The sequence below is a fragment of the Ischnura elegans genome, chromosome 11, assembly GCF_921293095.1.
Source record: "Ischnura elegans chromosome 11, ioIscEleg1.1, whole genome shotgun sequence".
Classification (NCBI taxonomy): domain Eukaryota; kingdom Metazoa; phylum Arthropoda; class Insecta; order Odonata; family Coenagrionidae; genus Ischnura; species Ischnura elegans.
Window position 1 is genome coordinate 27452548 of NC_060256.1, and position 18061 is coordinate 27470608.

General features: G+C 37.7%; 1 protein-coding gene across 4 annotated transcripts in view; it reads right to left on the minus strand.

The window, feature by feature from the left end:
- LOC124168313 (cell growth regulator with RING finger domain protein 1-like) overlaps nt 1-18003 on the minus strand; it is a 257644-nt gene extending 239641 nt beyond the window's left edge. For 2 of the 4 annotated variants that reach the window (XM_046546478.1, XM_046546477.1), the window contains exons 1-2: nt 17771-18002; nt 17396-17547 (exon numbers count right to left, since the gene is read on the minus strand). In XM_046546478.1, coding sequence (XP_046402434.1) covers nt 17396-17547; nt 17771-17880 — 262 coding nt within the window. In that variant the 5' untranslated portion in view covers nt 17881-18002. Of the gene's footprint in view, nt 1-17395; nt 17548-17770 lie in introns of all 4 variants that reach the window. The other 2 variants (XM_046546476.1, XM_046546479.1) reach the window with 2 other exon arrangements.
- Between the last annotated feature and the right edge of the window lie 58 nt (nt 18004-18061).

Genomic DNA, 18061 nt, shown 5'->3' on the forward strand with positions numbered 1-18061 from the left:
AGCCTTTTGCAACTTCATGAATGTATTTGGATGAAGGTTGATTATTTTGAAACTATTTTGCAAATGTTTTGACATGATAACGGTAGCAGAGATGACAATTAGAGCTATAAAACCCTGTTCCATATTCTTTTTATTTCTATTGCCAATTCTTAGTACTTATTTATTTTTCTGGCTATTGTCTTTTCGATGTTATGCAACAGTGGTACAGCAATATCAGCTATGTGACAAGTTCTATACATTGTATCAATGAACATTATATCTGGTCAATTATTGACTATAGTTTTATCAGTTTGTATCGGCAAATCGTAGTAAAGTTTAAATTAACTGTTTTCAAGCACTGTTTCGGGGTGGTATTCATTGTATGGCGTCTTGGTATCTATTAACTTGTGTTGGTAGGCCAGTTTTTGGTGGATAATTTTTGCAACTTGATTATGTCTATTTAAATATTCTGCATTAGCTAAAATCTTACTATTATTATTATTATTGCACAAGATCACAACTACGTGAGGGATGGCAGGGGGGAAAGCTATGGCAGTTCAGGTTGTGACATTTCAGACAACAAAAAGAAGACTGAAACCAAAAGTTTAAGAATTAAACAGAAGCAGCACTTTATTAGTTATTACAATCTTATTCTAGAAAAAAAAGTTCGTTCTCCCAGTTACATGTATGGGCTGTAAACCAAAATTTGCATTAAATACTACGCAATGTATCGAATCGATATTCCATTGTCATTACCCGCGATCAGAAATAATTCATCGCAAACGCATGGAAAAAATGCATCGCTTTGAATCGATTAAAATGTGCTTTTATGAAAAGCAATGAAAGAGGCAGCAAATTTTAAGCCTCAGGGGGACGCACTGGAGCCTCCTGCATGCAGTCCCTTGCTTCCCCTGCGGTACGGGGACAAAACAAAAACCCCACGGGCAACCTCAAGCAGCAAGGAATATTGAACCGTTAATGCTGCAATAAGCGTCTACCATTTGAATTCCAGATGACTCGCAAATAAATTTCGACTCAGTCAGCATATTTCGCATGCTGTCCGCCATATGAGCTCCCACAAGCCTTTGACCCGACGACTTGGATTTTTCCCTGTTAAAATCCATTTGGTGACGAAAACCACCTCTCGATGTGGAAAACATGATTTTTTCCAATAAGCGGGAGAAAAGAGTGGTTATCTAAAAAGCCTTACGAGTAGACTGGACTGCTTGAAGGGGCACATAACAAAGAATTGTAGAAGAATATAAAATCAGAAGAACTAGGTGTGATATAGTGGAATTTTTCCATGCTGAAAGAAACACTTTAAATTTTCCACGATTATAAACTTTTATTACCGAACTAGGTTACGATGTTACTACATGATCTTCAAGGTACAAAATAGTTCGGAGTAATAGTTAATTGTAATAAATCTATTTATACCTTGAGGATGATGTAGAAAAATCGATACCTTGGTCGGGAATAAAAGTTCATAATCGTGGAAATTTGCAAGTCCTCCTTTCAATATGTTGCAGAATAAGTAGACGGGAGGAATTTTTAATGACTGCTCCGAATGAGGTACATAGGCATTTTTTTAGCATTTAAAAGAGAAAATATACGTAAATATGAAAATTTTAGATAGAAAATAATCGGACAAGGAGAATTACACGAAGCCTAATTCCTCATATTTAATATCTGATGATAATGAAAGATGTTTAGACACAAAAAATGAATTTCAGCTACGAAATAATTTGAAATAGAACGTAAGCTCTACTTTGACCTAAACAATTAGCTACGCTTGACAAATGTAAAATCCATTGTAAATATTTAGACCACCCAATGATATAAGAGTTGGGAAATGAAATAATGCCGCCAGTTCATTTTTATTAGAGAATTAATTCTGCACTTCGGGATGACGCCAAACTTATTTTCGCGATGACTATTTATAAAACGTTTCGCAATCATTTTCCTCTTAAACTGCTAAGTCGACAATATTTCTACTGGCTACTCTCTTTCACCTCTCCACTTCTCTGCAGTAATTGATTTCTCAATACAGGAAATAAACTTCCTCCAAAACTGACATCATCACTTTCCTTGTTTATGGTAGCTGTAAATAAAAAATTTACTCCAATATATTGCTTCCGAGTAGATGCGAATCGGTCACGTAGTATAATGCGGCACATATAAATGACCATTTTCGTTTTAAAGTGATCATGGGAGACATTTAAAGGCGAAGTTGAAGTTATGAGTAAAGTAAAGAGTATGCGTTGCAAGTTAAAATGTAAGTAAAATATCTACATGTCAACATTATACACAAAATACAGACACAAGAATATCTCAGAACCAAAGCATACACAAAGTAATTTTAAAGTCACATTCATGGAGGCAACCATAAACCTCTTTTCTTCCAGTCACCCTCCAGTTACTGGGAAGATTGTACACAAAAAACAAGAGTTCCTGCCGGCACTAACAATTTCATGCCACCTTAAGCTAGCAGCTGAGCAATTTCCAGATCGCTAGCGTAAAGGGACTTGAATTTCAGCATTAATGTCCGAGAAAAGTAGAATCTACTTCTTTTTATTTCGTTAATTAATGTTTTCGTAACGAGCCGAACCAATTTTCAGTAACGGCCATGAATTTTGCGATGATGAGAGAAAAATTGAGCAATCCAAATTATTTACCGACTGAAGTACTGAATTCAAAGAAAACCTTAAGTATTCAATTTTTCACGGACATTCGATTCCAGATTCGAACAATAGAAGGCTAGCCACTCCAATAACTGCTTGAGATTATCAAAACTAAAAATCTTTCTACTTATTGAGCACGTTATAGTAGTCACAAATTTTAATCAACAAATGTTTTTCAGTTTAACGTGCAGACTTAATTCTCTCATAAAATAATCTGATGGCCTACTTTCATTTCTTAACTTATATACTGGGTGACCAACGTCTATTTTTTATGTATTTCACATTTTCAGGCCTTGCAAATTCTTTGGGTCACAATAGAGATTACGTTCCATTTCAATCTCTTTTTTTATAATAGTAGGCAACCAATGGGCAATATGCATCACTGATATGGAGAAATTATCAGATTTTAAAAGTATTGAATAGCACCTGAAATACAATATCCATCAAATGTGCTGGAAATCCAATATTTTTCATAGATATTCGAAAAATTATTGGAAATAAGATGTAAACAAGTGAAAATGTTCACGAACAAGTTATACCTTCTTCCAAAGTTAATAGCACACAATATAAATATTTTAACAGATATCGTATTGAGAGCGAACGACCTCATTGCGTACGGATGTGGTATCAATTGCTGGGTTGCCACTTCCCCCTCCGAGGGTAAAAAAATGAAACTCGTCGAGCGCCGGTGGAGTCTTTAAAAAGAAAACGCCAGTTTTCTCGCGCACGCCGGCATGGAAGAGAAACTCTTGAGTTGTAGAAAACCCGTCGCAGGCGAGGATTGGGGAAGAAAGCGGACGGAGACTCCGGCACCGCCGGCGGCGGACGAGTCAGCGGCCGGCCGATGAGGGGAAGGGTGGGGGACGATAGGTTGACAGCGATATGCTAATGTAACGACACTAAAACAAGAGAATTCGGAAGGGCGAAACAGATTACATGGGTTAACGAAAGTAGGCACGAATTTTACAATGGAGGATTCTCAAGTTAGCTTCTCCGCGCATTTAAATGGGTTTACAATAGTCGCCACTGGCGTCGCTAACGGGCAATGTGATCCGAGTTTCACGAGAAAATAAGGTATAAATAGGTGTGTTGACCGAAATGTATATACATGATGATGTGATCTATCGAATACATAAGTTCAATGTTATTTTTCGCAACTGCAAAAATTATACTGCAAAATATTGGAAAGAAATGGATCGAAGTCCATTCATCACCGGGCCGAGGACATTTTTGGAAACCAATTTAAATGCAACCGAAGTGGCAACAGAAATCAGCCTTCAATGTGATGGATGGTTTGGCCTCCTCTACACAATCCCCTTGATCACAAAAGAGGATTCTTAAGTACGCCTGTAAAAGTTTTTTCACTCACCGCGCATTTGCATGAGTCGCAAATGGCTTCGCTAACTGACAAATCGATCTGGATTTAGCAGAAATATAATACATAATCATGGCTGTTAACCAATATTTATCTTTTTTAAGCATACCGGGACTAGCCACGGTGTTAACTTTACAGGAGTCACCCGCAACGAACAAATTGTACGAAAAATCCGCAGACAAAAAAATCATTCACCTTCACCGGGATTCGAACCCGGATAACTCAATTTCCGGCCGAGTGCTTTAGCCAAGCTAACGACGCGTCATTCTCCCCTTTAGGATATAGTCCACAATGTTCCGCAGAGGAGGATACTGCCTCGGTAGTTTCACTGGCTCAAGCACTCGGCCGAAAATCGAGAGATGCGGGTTCGAATCCCGGTTAAGGCGAGTGATTTTTCCTCTGTGGATTTTTCGCACAATACCTACTTATATTCCCAATTATTAGATCCAATTCATCAATAACAACTTCATTGGCAACAGCACTCATCTAGAAACAAAGGGATACGGGTTCGAATCCCGGTCAAGGCGAATGATTTTTTTCTCTGGTGATTTTTCGAGCAATATTTATATTCCTAATGATTAGATCAAATTCATTAATAACTTTTCAATTCTATTCCTTGCAATTGGAAATATTAATCTTCAGAATTTTGGAAAAAAGTGGATCGTTTTGCACTCATCGCCGCCGAGCGGACATTTTTGAAAATCGATAAAAATGCGGCCTAAGTGGCAACATAAATCAACCTTCTGTGGGGTGAAATTGGGCCTCCTCTATGTAATCCAAGGAGGTTGTAAATATCTGGAGGGGGCACCACAGGTTTCGACGTGGAGGGAAGTGTGACCGGAATGGGGGTGCTTGGGTAGGACAAGCCACGCCCACTTTGACCAAAACATTGACAAAAGGGTCAATACTTAGATACCATTTGGTGAAATTTGTGGTCATAACTCGTTAATATATTAAAAATAACCTATGGAACGCACAATTTAAACTATTTTCTTACTTCATTGGTAGGCTTCGCGAAGTTATAACTCAAACATCTTTTCCCAGGGAAAAATTATAATCAATCACCACGGTTACGTTCTAAAACCAGCTCAGCTGAAGATAAAATTTTATGAGAGTTAACTAGTCACTTACCTGCACCTATACTGGTATTGAATTTCATTATAGCCAACGGAAATTAACAATTACAGTAATAAAATATTTTTTCAAGTATATCCCCACCAGTAAAGTGGCTACCAGACACAGATTTTATATATTAATAGAAGTATCGCGAATGATGGAAAAAAAACCCTATGACAATCGTCGGCGAAATACTAATGATTATGGTAGCATTTTTCACTTAATGTAGGTCATTTTCGGAACAAAACTTAGCCACCTCAAAATATTAGTCGGAGATACGTCCAAAAATTGCCAAACTAAGATAGCGGAACTTTGACGACGCCAAAAACTCGGAAAGAGCGCCTCCAGATATTCACAACCTCCTTCCTTGAACGAAAGTTAGCACGAATTTTACAATATAGGATTCTCCAGCCAGCCTCCAAAATTGCTGCCATCTTCCACGCTTTTTATGGGTTTACATACACGCAACTCACGGCGCTGACTGTCCAAAACTTCACCATTCTTTCATTAAAACCCCTAATTTACAATTTATTAAATGACAAAATTTATTTTTTAAACAAATAATTAGGAATTCCTGGAAACAAATGATGATGGCTCACTAAATTGTAAAATTGTTACGGAAATAATAATTATAACTCCTAACGGTCCACTGAAAACCACACGAATTTTGTCACACACAGGCATACTCTGGATATAAGAGTCGACCATGCGATGACTATCGATTTGCAGGAAGTTAATCTAACTAGAAAACCATTAAAATACATATCGCTTATTCCCGACCAACGTCGAAGGTACAAAGTGAAAAATTACCTAAGAAAATTTAAGAGTTACCTAGCAACAAAAATTTACCCGTTCACGTTCAACGTACCACTAAAAGAACATGAACCACTTCAACATGATTAAAAAATGTCTTTCTTTAAAGGCAACCGAAGAATAAAATTACGAATCAGAAATCTTTTCATTGTTTCATTGCCCAGTGGGAATTAAATTTCAGTTATAGTTTTTTTCTCTTGCTCTTTCTAAAATTCAGAAAAAATAACTTCTATAAGGGAGAAAATAGCTCCAAAACCATAATCCTAGAATATGAGCATCATTTCGATGTTCACGTACGGGCGGCTTGTAAGTTTTTCGCGGATATTGTGCGAGAGGAATTTCGGATACCTAGTGATGCAATGTGCTGTAATACTACTAGTGTGCTCACAAAAAAGATATCTCGGAATCAATAGGAGTAGCGCTTGCCGGATTAAATAAGAGGAGCGCTTGCCAACTTGTATTTACCGAACCAAAATCCAGGTTCATAATAATCAATAATTATACCCAGAGTTCAAATCATGTGACTTCGGTGAGAAGCCTAATTTTTGATGGAAAATGGAGAAAAAAGCATAAAGAAAATAAACAACAACTGCGCAATCAAATGAAAACCCCACATCCCATTTATGACGAGGTTGTTCATATTAATGAAAATAAATTAATAAAATAATGGAATAAATTAATGAAATAAACCTCCCACAACGAGCAAAGAAAGCATATGGAAAAGTCTACTATATGTAAACGCTCCCTTCCTATTCATTCACGCAAGTACTTCGATAAAGTGTTCATTTTATTACCTAAAGGGGCGGCTTTTTCTGCTCATTGATAATGCAGCATCATGCAATGGAACTTCATTCCGAAAAAATGAATTTAAATGTACACTGCAATGATTTTGTCATATATGAATTAATGAAGTCGTTCCTCACTACCATACGAAGAAAATACAGACAGGGACAGTTAAGAGGAATATAGCTATTATCAATACATAGTTGTTGCACTGTGATCGATACCAATCCATTATATTGTCTTCCACTGATACGAACAAAATTTACAAAAGAAGGCTTTACAGGGAAACCCATTAAATACACGAATTTATGAAACAACGTAATATTACATTTAATGTTACATATGTAATATTTGATGCGTATTGTAAGTTTTATAGCACAGAAAAAAACACGTAAGAACAAATAAAATATGCTATTTCATTGGATTGGGACTAACTTTCTCAAACAGAAATCAGTCATCAACGAAATTAGCTTTGATAACAATCAGCAGTCCGGAAGGGAAAACCGGTTCCCAGCTACGATTCGTGCACTAAAGAAAATAAACATCTCCTGAAGAGAATAATGCGACTATACAGAATATCGATAAGAAATACCGCAAGTGAAAATTTTTAGACTATCAGGTAATACAAACATAGACATACCTATATTCTTCTTACAACTGGTTAGAAATAAACAATAAATCGTTAATACTTTACGCTTTTATGTATTCCATGAAAGTAATCACTTAATGTACTATTAATAACTATTCAAGCAGAGAAAGCAAAAACAGATAGCAATGGCACCAGTACAGAGTTGGATACCAATAATCGATCATCATCTTTCACATATTTTATCAATAAGTAGTAACATTAGAATTCATTTATCAACAGAATCGATTTCCGTTTTCATGCATGCTAGGGAGAGTGATTGACTCCCACTAAGGAAGCTATGATAAATCTTCAATTAAAGAGATTCATGTTTATGTGAATACCTCCGCAGAAACGGTAGATATTATAATAAACTGGATACCAAAAATATATTCCTGTAATTTACGACTTTTCGATAATCGAAAATCGATGTTCAAATTAAGGTCACAATGCAATAAATAATCAAGTATACGAGATAAATCCCCCCATCGAAGAATTATTTGATCCATTAATGAAAAAGATATAAAAAATTACTCTTTTCGTCACATAGAGGAAAGACTACGAAAAAAAAAACATAAATACTCGGTAACCTTGAAAGAAAATTCAAAATGTGTCATTCCACAACTTTGTCAGCCAAAATGGTGAAAAACTACACGGAATTGAGAAATGAAGGAATAAGATCTCAGAATCACCTGTTTCTATTCTCATACTATGTGAAGAACTCCGCAAAAACAGTAGATATTATAATAAACGGGATACCAAAAATATTAGAAATTCGATTCATTTGAGGTCAAGTAACAGATGTTACATTGTTTTAAATCCGCAAAATGTCTCCGTAACGGTCAGAAGTTCAAAAATGAGAAACATACACTTCTAGACTTATCTTAAATCTGAAAATATGCCTAAATTACATGTACATGGCCTTGAACACAAATGAGGATACCTCCAAGTACAGATTTTTATTGAAAAGCCTACATTTCTCGAAATCGTAAAGGAGCAATCACACGACTTTTGTGAAAAATTCTGTTATTATTAAATGAAGACAAACTATTTTCAAAGGAAAGGATGAGATGATGGGGACAACATAATTGGAAATAAAAAATTAAGTATCTCATTTCAAATAGCGCAATGCTTCGATTAGCAGCCGATACGTACTAATTAGAGAAAGTACCGTTACTAGTACATATTGTTAGACCAAGATTAGCAGACAAAGTCTAAGCGACGACAAATATTTCGAGTAAGACCGCATTCGGGAAAAATGACGGGTGTTTTAATGGATAAGAAGGGTAGTGAACCTCAAGAAGTATTCCCCTGTCCTTCCCTACTCGCATAGGCCTTGCACAATACTGGTTCTATATCTTATGATTATTAGGCTTGTATTACTCGAACGATGTCACGTATTGCATTAAGATTAGTCCATCAAGTAAATTAACATCCGACTCAGGGGGTATTCGCATCGTGCGTTCACTCTTAACTGGTCCTTCTAAATTACGTAGGGGAAATTTGCCTAAATCGCACCGCTTCCCAATTCGCACCAAAATCCTAGAAACCAATGCATTACATATACATGCAACCTAATGGCTGAATTTGAAACTTCCTGCATTACCAAGCACACCAAACTTCAATTGTGACCACCAGTGTGGTGACAAGTCAGGTGCGTAACTATTAAGAAAAGAAGTGTCTCTTCTGCTATTTCCTTCGTCTTTTTACAAGAATATTGAACACAAATAAGTTGTATTCACATATTTTTAGCTGCAGATGATATTTTTAAAGTCTATTGTGTTTCATTTAGTGCTATTAACAGCGTGGTATGATTACGCGTTTAGGCAGTAGAAATGATTTCATATAAAATGGGGGTCTCTCCCAAATCGCACCACGTCTCTCTACACATGTGCGATGTAAGTAGTCTTAAAAATGCTGCCGTGAAAAGACTATTCCAAAGCATAAACACTTCTACAAGAGACTTTTTGGTTTCATTTATTGCATACTTTTTATCAAGCAAAAAACTACATCTATTATTAATGTCAACGATATTACTTATTTAATTTTTTCCGTTCCATATGTTACGGGTATTTTAATGCTCACGTTTGCTCTGTCAATGGATCTAACAAATAACCTTAAATAACTTGCCTCTCTGCCTCTCATTGCCGTTGAAACATCGTTTCCTAATTTTGGCCTCCAGTGGTGCGATTTGGGAAACCGGTTGCCTAAATCGCAACGTTTGCAGAGTTTTGAAATCGAATTTTTATACATGTGTTCTACTTGGAATTGACATTCCCCAAAAATTCCCCTAAGTAGACATTCCTCCTCATCTTAATCAGCATTGAAAACTTATATTGCGTCAATTATTTTTAGTTAATTCGTTTTTTTCCAAAATTGGTGCAATTTAGTCAACCTTCCCCTTATTGGCCACAAATTCTAAAAGACGAGAGCTAACTAGAGATAAATATTAGACTGTATGAGGTAAAAGAAAAGTAAAAAGAGTCTAATATGAACAAAAGGCTATAAACCCAATAATTAATCTTAGGAAATTGATGAGAACTCAGAGTAGATATAATCAAGAGTTATTTTCGGTAACTACGCATGCAGCTATGATTTCAATAGCAAATTTTCAATATTAAACCTCTGATGGGTCTGATTGGCTGACTTCGATTACATAGAATGTGTTTACACGTTTTAATTTTGACCTGCAATTGTATTCCCTTTAAACTTTATACTCATAAAGAATGAGGACTATCAGAACTTTAATAAAAGATATAAAATCTATTTATAAAAATTTAATTACCAAACGTTTTCCATTTTCCACAGAAATATTACAGTTGGCGGTATCAGTGCTGGTCTCAGCTTTTACCTCCTCTCCGGGCACTTAGAGCACTTGAGCACTTATCCTTGACCTCGCCAGTAGTTTGTCGATACGGAAAATTCTTGAAGTCCACTTAACGGACGATAATTCCGGAGAGGAATAATTGACCGCCACCAATTTTCACTCCGAACAAATATCTATGGGAACCTAATATAAACGTCAAAAGACAATTGATGATAACCGCGAGCCTTTTGCTAAAAGAAACGGAAATTCAGGGTGATCTACTTCGAAAAATTAAAGGCCATTGAAATGCTTGCGCGAAAAACATATGGTTTATAGCCTGAACTTGTGAGAAAAAACTTAGCATGGAAATCAGCTTTTCTGGTTTTTTGAAGACACAATCAGGTAACAGTCAGCGGTAAACCTCTACAGAGTCATCTTCAAAGTCATAGAAATTGCAAAATTTCGACAACGAAAAAGTAATTTGCCTTGACCAGGATTCGAACTCAAATACCCTCAGGGGCCATTCTGTATTTCCGACTTTGGGCTAAAATCCTTACGTCACAGATTTAGCCAAATATGGTTCAATAATTGACCGCCAACGGCGCACGAGTAACGGCTAACTTAAAGGGATCATTTCCACAAGAACGGTTCATTTCCATTATGTCATCTTTGTAGCCTCGAGCAATGAATGGCTCAATGAACGACTCATTTTGAAATCCAACACCTCTCCAAAAGTGATCATCTTTAATCATAAATACCCTGCACCAGGATATCCACAGGGTTAAAAAAATTTGGCGGTGCAATCTACTAAAGCCACTGATGATACCTCGAAGGATCCGGGCTCGAGTCCAGGTCAAAGCAAATGTTTCTTCCCCATAGGAATTTTAATTTTTATGATTAAAATGTAGTCATCACGAACAAAATAAGGAGGCAGTCCCCTATGTATCTACGAATGACGCGGTGCTCGCAGCCAGGGTCGGTCCAGTTTGCGAAATCGTGACTAGTGATGGAAAAATCGATTTCGATATAAATCAAAAATCGAGATCAAGTTTTGTTCTTCGAATTTCGATCCAAACTCGATTGTCGACTTCGATCTTGACCATTTGATTTGATCTCAGCAGCGTCACTACTGGCTTACGGTAACGTCATCTAGAATAGTGACTCTTAAATACCACTTAAATTTTCGAAAACATTGGTAAAACAAAATCTTAAATAAATAATTTCAGTATCGCGGACACATAAAAATAATTTTAAATTGATAAAGCAACCCGAAATAAAATATAAAAATACCCGAAAGCATCGCAGTTTTTGCTTTACACTGATATTGCGTCAATATTTTATTTAACTTCGTTTCTACCACTGTTTTTTCCAAAATGCAAAGCCCACTTAATGACTTCAAAACAAAACAGTAAAATATGAGTATGACGGCAAGGGAAAGTGTTTTTTTTTATATATATAACGCCTAATAGCGCATAATTGGCTTTCATTAAGAATCAAGCACTACTTCTACATGTTTGTATCTGCTTAGTCTAACCTGAAATATAACCATGTGAACTGCGATGAAATTCACATTGAGTGTAAAAAAAATCAATAGACTGAGAATCGAAACCACGGCCAACCGGCTTCACATGATATGTTCACGTACAGAAATCCTTAGGAGGCTTAGGTTTAAGAACACCCTCCCCGGTGCTACGGATATTAGCACTACTTCAGAGACACCAGTTGAATTAGTAAATGTAAACCATAAAGCCAGTTCTTAAAAACTCCCAGCTGTAGGATGGCAGTGGCGCAGCGAGGGGGGGTTTTGGGGGATAAACCCCCCCCCCCCAGAGCTCAGAGAAATTTTAAGTTTAATCGATTTTACTTAATTGGATTGATATTACTAATAGAATAGTATAATGCTTAATAAAATATCCCTCAGAAAGCCGTAAAACTCACCATTTTGAACCATTTATCTTAAATTTTCCGCAATTTATTAATCTCGCACCTACCTCTTATCCTGGTGGGTATACCAAACCCCCACACACCCCGGTATTAGTTGCACCCAAACCCCCGTACCCCCACCAGCCGTAATTCCTAGCTGCGCCCCTGTCGGATGGGACCCGGAGTTTCGATTGCCGTCTCCCGCCAAGATCAGGTGAGCACCGGCGAAACTGAGTTCTCCACTAACGTCCTTTCCAAACACCACGCATACGTGCCGTGTGACTCGCATCAAATAACTTCGAAATCGTTCTTCGCAAATGGATAACACGGATTCAATGGAATATGCCAGGTTTAATACTTGGAGGGAGGGGATTTTGGGGGATAGACCCTCCCCCCCCCCCCCCCCGAGCTCAGAGGAATTTATAAGTTTAATCCATTTTACTTAATTGGATTAATATTCGTTTTAAAAAATGGTGTAAGGATTTCTTGATTGAAGCTTTCGCGGCTCATGGTGATTGAAAAAGAGAGAGAGATATGGGTGTATGCCACGTGACGTAGTGGAGATTACCCCGACGTTTCGTGACAGACTGCTGGTCACTTCTTCAAGGGATTGATGCTGGGATTTGGAGAGAAAAAAACAAATCCCAGCATCATTCCCTTGACGAAGTGACCAGCAGTCGGTCACGAAACGTCGGGGCAATCTCCACTACGTCACGCGGCATACACCCGTACGTCTCTCTCTCTCTCTTTTAATGGTGCAAGGATTTACAAAATATTCCTCAGAAAGCCGTTAAACTCGCCACTTCGAACCATTTATCTTAAAAAATTTCTGGGGGAGGGCGCCCCGCACCTCCCGCTTACCCTGGAGGGTATTCCCCCAAAATCCCCCAGTATTCGTTGCGCTTAAAACCCCAGTAGCCTTAATTCCTAGCTGCGCCCCTGCTTAGGACCACTCTAGTAGTTCGCTGCACAGCGGTCCTTGATAGAAAAAAGCAGGCCATAACTAATAACCCTGCTATTAACAAGTATAAATTGGATGCAAAGGTTGATTTCCTCATCTTTTGATTCGCCACTTTCCAATTTAAAATTATTTTCTTATTTTTTTTATTTAATTATTTATTATTAAAATATTTCAATGGTTCCTACAATACGAATTTCGGCAGTCACGTTCCTGAGGGTTCTAGTGGGTAATACATAAGCCCGCGTTACTCTTGAAATATTGGAGAAAGGGCCATAGTAAGAGGGGTAGGAGGGGGCGGCCGCACCCTTCGTGATTTCAAGTATGATTGAAAAGATGGCAGTCTTCCTGGTGGCACTCCAATGAAATTTTTCGCCACACAGGCTTTAAAAAAAACTCCTCCCCTGAAAACACCCCAAAGGGCATCACCGCTTTGTGCATGAGAGCGCAATAATCTTCGGAATTTCGGTTAACTATCCGGCACGCATTAAGCACGGCTTCATGAAGTACAAACAATTTTATGCAGTCAAAGTGATAATCTCACTTACTCATTGATTCAACCCAGAGGTTGAAATGGAATGGTGAGGGTAGAGTCCGGAGCATCGAAGCGTGATGTCCTCATATTAAGGTTTAAGAAGGTTTAAGGGGCCATTTCCAGTCGGGGCAACAGCGCTCAGCGAAGTTATTGTTAAAGTTCACCCAGAATTTGAACAAGAGACTCTTCGTTGAGGAGCTCAATGCTCCACCCACTAGATTACCAGGGTGCCACGATAATCTCAAAGCAATCAACAATAAGACCGAAATTAATAATAAAACTATAACGTGGAAGTGAAAATAGAACATCAGAAAATCAGGCAATCAAAGTTAATCATTCTCAAACTTTACAGCACTCACCTTACTAACCCATTTCTTTACGGAGTAAATAAGTCAAATTTAAGGTGGAAGTCGTAGAGTACGTAGAGGGGAGAGAGGTAATCTGTACTACCATCCCTAGAAAATATATGGTATTATAAAAAAATAAAACTCACAGGAATCAAATACGTCAAACACTCGTACCACTGATCTGAGAAGTACATAGTAATTAGTGTGTTCATCGTGAGATACATATTTCCACAACATATTCACGCTACAATAACAATTTTGTTCCTGATGAATCTCACTGATCAAATGAGTAAATGAGTTTTCTTTTCATTATATTGGTCGATGGTAACACATATATTGTAATTTAAACGTGAAATTCCTCAACCAGAGATGTTGAAGTGTCAACTTAGATACACATTAATCACTGCTAACACGCCTGTTATGTTAGTAGGGACTCGCTTTCCGTCAAAGCTATGGAAACCGCAGCCTAGCGAGAGAGGTCGGACTGCGAGTAGTCCTACTGTACCGAACAAGTCATATCGCTATTCAACGGGATAATCCACTTGGTGAAAGCAACAACTGTTCTTTGATTATTGGAAACATTCAATCAATGTTAAGGAGAGAGATGGTTCAATGTCATTACATATATTTTTTTAAAGTATAAGACCTGTTCAATATTTTCACCCTTCTCGTTTGCAAAAATGAACAGCGGGAAAAAGTGCATACGTATATGATGCCGATATTAAATATATAGGATAACAGCGTAAAGAAAGATAAGATATCTCAGATACGATCTTCAATAGCTTGTTGAAGCATCGTATACATTTCACGACGCTTAGAAATAAGTGTATCTGCAATTAGTTAAATGTTCTAATATACCGTGTCCTAAACATAGCATTGTAACTTCGCGAAAGAAATTTGCAGAAATATAGTCCGCCAGTCCAAAATTTTGCAGCAGGAAACATATTCGTGTCGCACAATACAAAATCTTCAAATAAGGGCTTACACATTTGGGGTACTAACATATTGAGATTGTTTCGGGCTATGTTTAAACGTTAACAATGTTACTAGTGAACGTGGGACAATGGCGATGGTATGATAAGTTGCTCCTTACAGCTCCACGAGAGAATCCTTACTACAGCCAATAACGCAAGCGTTAGGGAGGTTAATAAATTGAGCGGTATACTTTCACTCATTTTAAACGATGAAGATTCGTAGCAACTAGCTCCCTAGAAGTTTAAAAATGGAACGAAAGATAGAAAAAGCTATGGAATGTCCGGATTTTATCCAGGTGAAGAAACGTAGTGAAGATTTCTCGGGTGTCACACCGGGTAAGATTTTTTTAAATATCCTTCCAAGGGAAAGAATCTATTCAGATACGACAGAATGATAGTACGATTAACTAAGACTTCGGCCGCAACTAAAGAGGTCCGCGCGAAAACCCATAAAACCAGCGGTCTGTGGTTCGATTCCCGGTCCAGGTGAATTGTTACATAGGCAATTAATGTTAATTTTACACACTTCGTTTTCAAGAGGAAGCGCGATGAATTATCAGCGAATATCAGTAATAAATGACTCGTGCACTGGGCGCAAATTAATTACATGGAAATTTTAATTTGCTACCGCCTTCTCTGCGTGTACTTAATAGACAACTAAACGAACCGATATACGCTCATACCCGGTTGAGGTCTTACATAGCGCCGAAAGAAACATCCTTACAGTGAAATTATGTAGGTGCCAAAGGTATTACCCTTAATTTCTGCCAATCACACACCTGTGACTTAGTGCGAGTTGAGCTTGACCCTCACCTACCAAAACCAACCAACGCGCTGAAGCAATGAGTGAATATTTGAAAAACAAAAAACCCTTTAAATTGTGATAAAACGCCTCCTTCCATTATTTAAAGAGGTAGGTTAATTTGCTTGATTAAAACTGCAGTGCGAAGATAAATTATTAAACACAAATCCGCCGGGGGTAGGCGGCCTGAAAACTGTCGTGGCAATATGACAATTCAATCTGTCACTGCGAGTTGAGATAAATGCAGAAGGAATTAACATTTTGCAAGAGCATAGAAACGGCCCCAGGGAACTAAAATTGGCACTCAAAAAATGAATATATCCCGTGAGTGGATCATATTTTTGGTCACGAATAAGACGCAAAATATCAAAGTACAAGCGGATCATGCAGATGGATTTAGTTCTTTGGCTACACTCCTAAGCATCTTGGAAGCACAAGGGAAAGTGGAAGAACGGGTGGTCGTCGTATCCAACCAATACGTAACTCAACCTATATTTTTTTTAAACTTGATTTTAACGCGTAAAAGCTAATTTTCTGGGCAATTTTCACAAAACTTAGCCTTCTGCCGCTGTTCCTAACAATCTCAATGGTGTCGGCTGGGAAACAATAGGGAGACACCCCATCTCTTTCAAAAATGGGACTGTTTGAGCTAGCAAGCAGAGCCATTGATGATGATCACCGATTATGATCACCAGTACATACTCCGCTTTCCAAGACGTATGTCCTACCTAGACTGATGACTACATCTGTGTCGATACTCCGTTGTATCGCTGTCTTTAAACAATTTCTGGGTTTAGTATGACTCGAAAAGAGCGGCACCAAAACATGGAAATAAGCAAGCAAGCAGCATCTGCTTCAAGTCTCTTCTCGATTGCATTTAGATGATCCATACAATTTAGAAGATACCATAACCCTACAAGCAATTAAAACTGAAGTTAGAACTTATTTGGGAGCTCATTGGTAATAAATGGAGGTTCACTATTGCCAGAAACTTAAAGCTGACACTCAACTCCACAGAAAACATACACTCCAAAGACACTTCATATATGCCCATATGCATTAGAAGTAAGTGATATCGCCAAAACCATATCCAATAAAATGATACCTAACATTCCATCAACCACAAAGAAATTAGGTAAATACTGCCGCACCCTTATACACTTTTTCATCTAGTGATATCATCCTGAGCCCCAAGATCTACCAAGAAAGGCTAAATTAAAAAAGGCATGAAATACCTTGCACAAAATGTACAATAAAGGTATGATATGGTAACACTAATGTCACATTCGAAATATTTTTCACAAAAGATTACGAATGACTAGACGTAAAATGCAGTATTTCCCCAAGAAAATATTGAAGAAGACTATTAGTAAGAGGAGATAAAGAGGGAGTCAATAATATGTGGGCATAAATTCACAATGAATAAACATAATATATAGATTGAGACAATAACTAATAAGATGGCATTTAGAACATACGCAATCACGAATAGGTAACGATTTGCTTCGGTTCACCACATCTTCTATTACTTTACAAATCTTCAATGGGACTGTGACAAACAAAGACGGTATCCCTGAGTCCAAAGAGGATTGAACAACTGCGTTCTGGAGCCTATCCAGTTTTAAGAGTCTGTAACTATCGACTAATATACATAAAGAAATGCATAAAGACTACATACCAGTGTAGCATGACTTCGAGGATTCTTGAAGCTTGAAAGTAAAAGGGATATGAACCCGCATCATCTTCATCTGTGGTATTTGAGGCTGAATTGGGTGAACACTGCCGCCGAACATTATTTCATCCCCGTGAAACCTGAAGACCATCATATTCCTGTAAAAAACATTATTCACGAAGGTTGACGATTAATTTTTTCATAATTGATGGCACAAATTAAGCACAAACTGTTCGATATAAAACAGCAGATCACAACACAACGACTACACGCGAGTGACGCAATTCCTCAACTTGCATTTGAGTGTCATTTCGTGAGATTGAAGCATATCACAAATCACTTTGGACCCGTATTAGAACCACTAAGAAGCGTAATTCTTACCTAATTACAAAAATCACCATTCCACAGAAACATACCACAACTGCTAAAAACGAAAACATATTTGACAGCTCAGCAACTGACACAAGCATGGCTGTCATCGCAACTATCATTATCGAAAATGAAAAAACGGAAAAGCTTGTTGTAACTTCAACGGCCTATTCACATTCAGACACAACTTCCCACTCGATGCCCAATCCCTGGCATCTCTGCACTGACTGTTCTTGGAGAAAGTTTTCTTCGGTTGATGTTTTGATTCCAGCAGACCAAATAACACGAACGAAGAGCACTCTG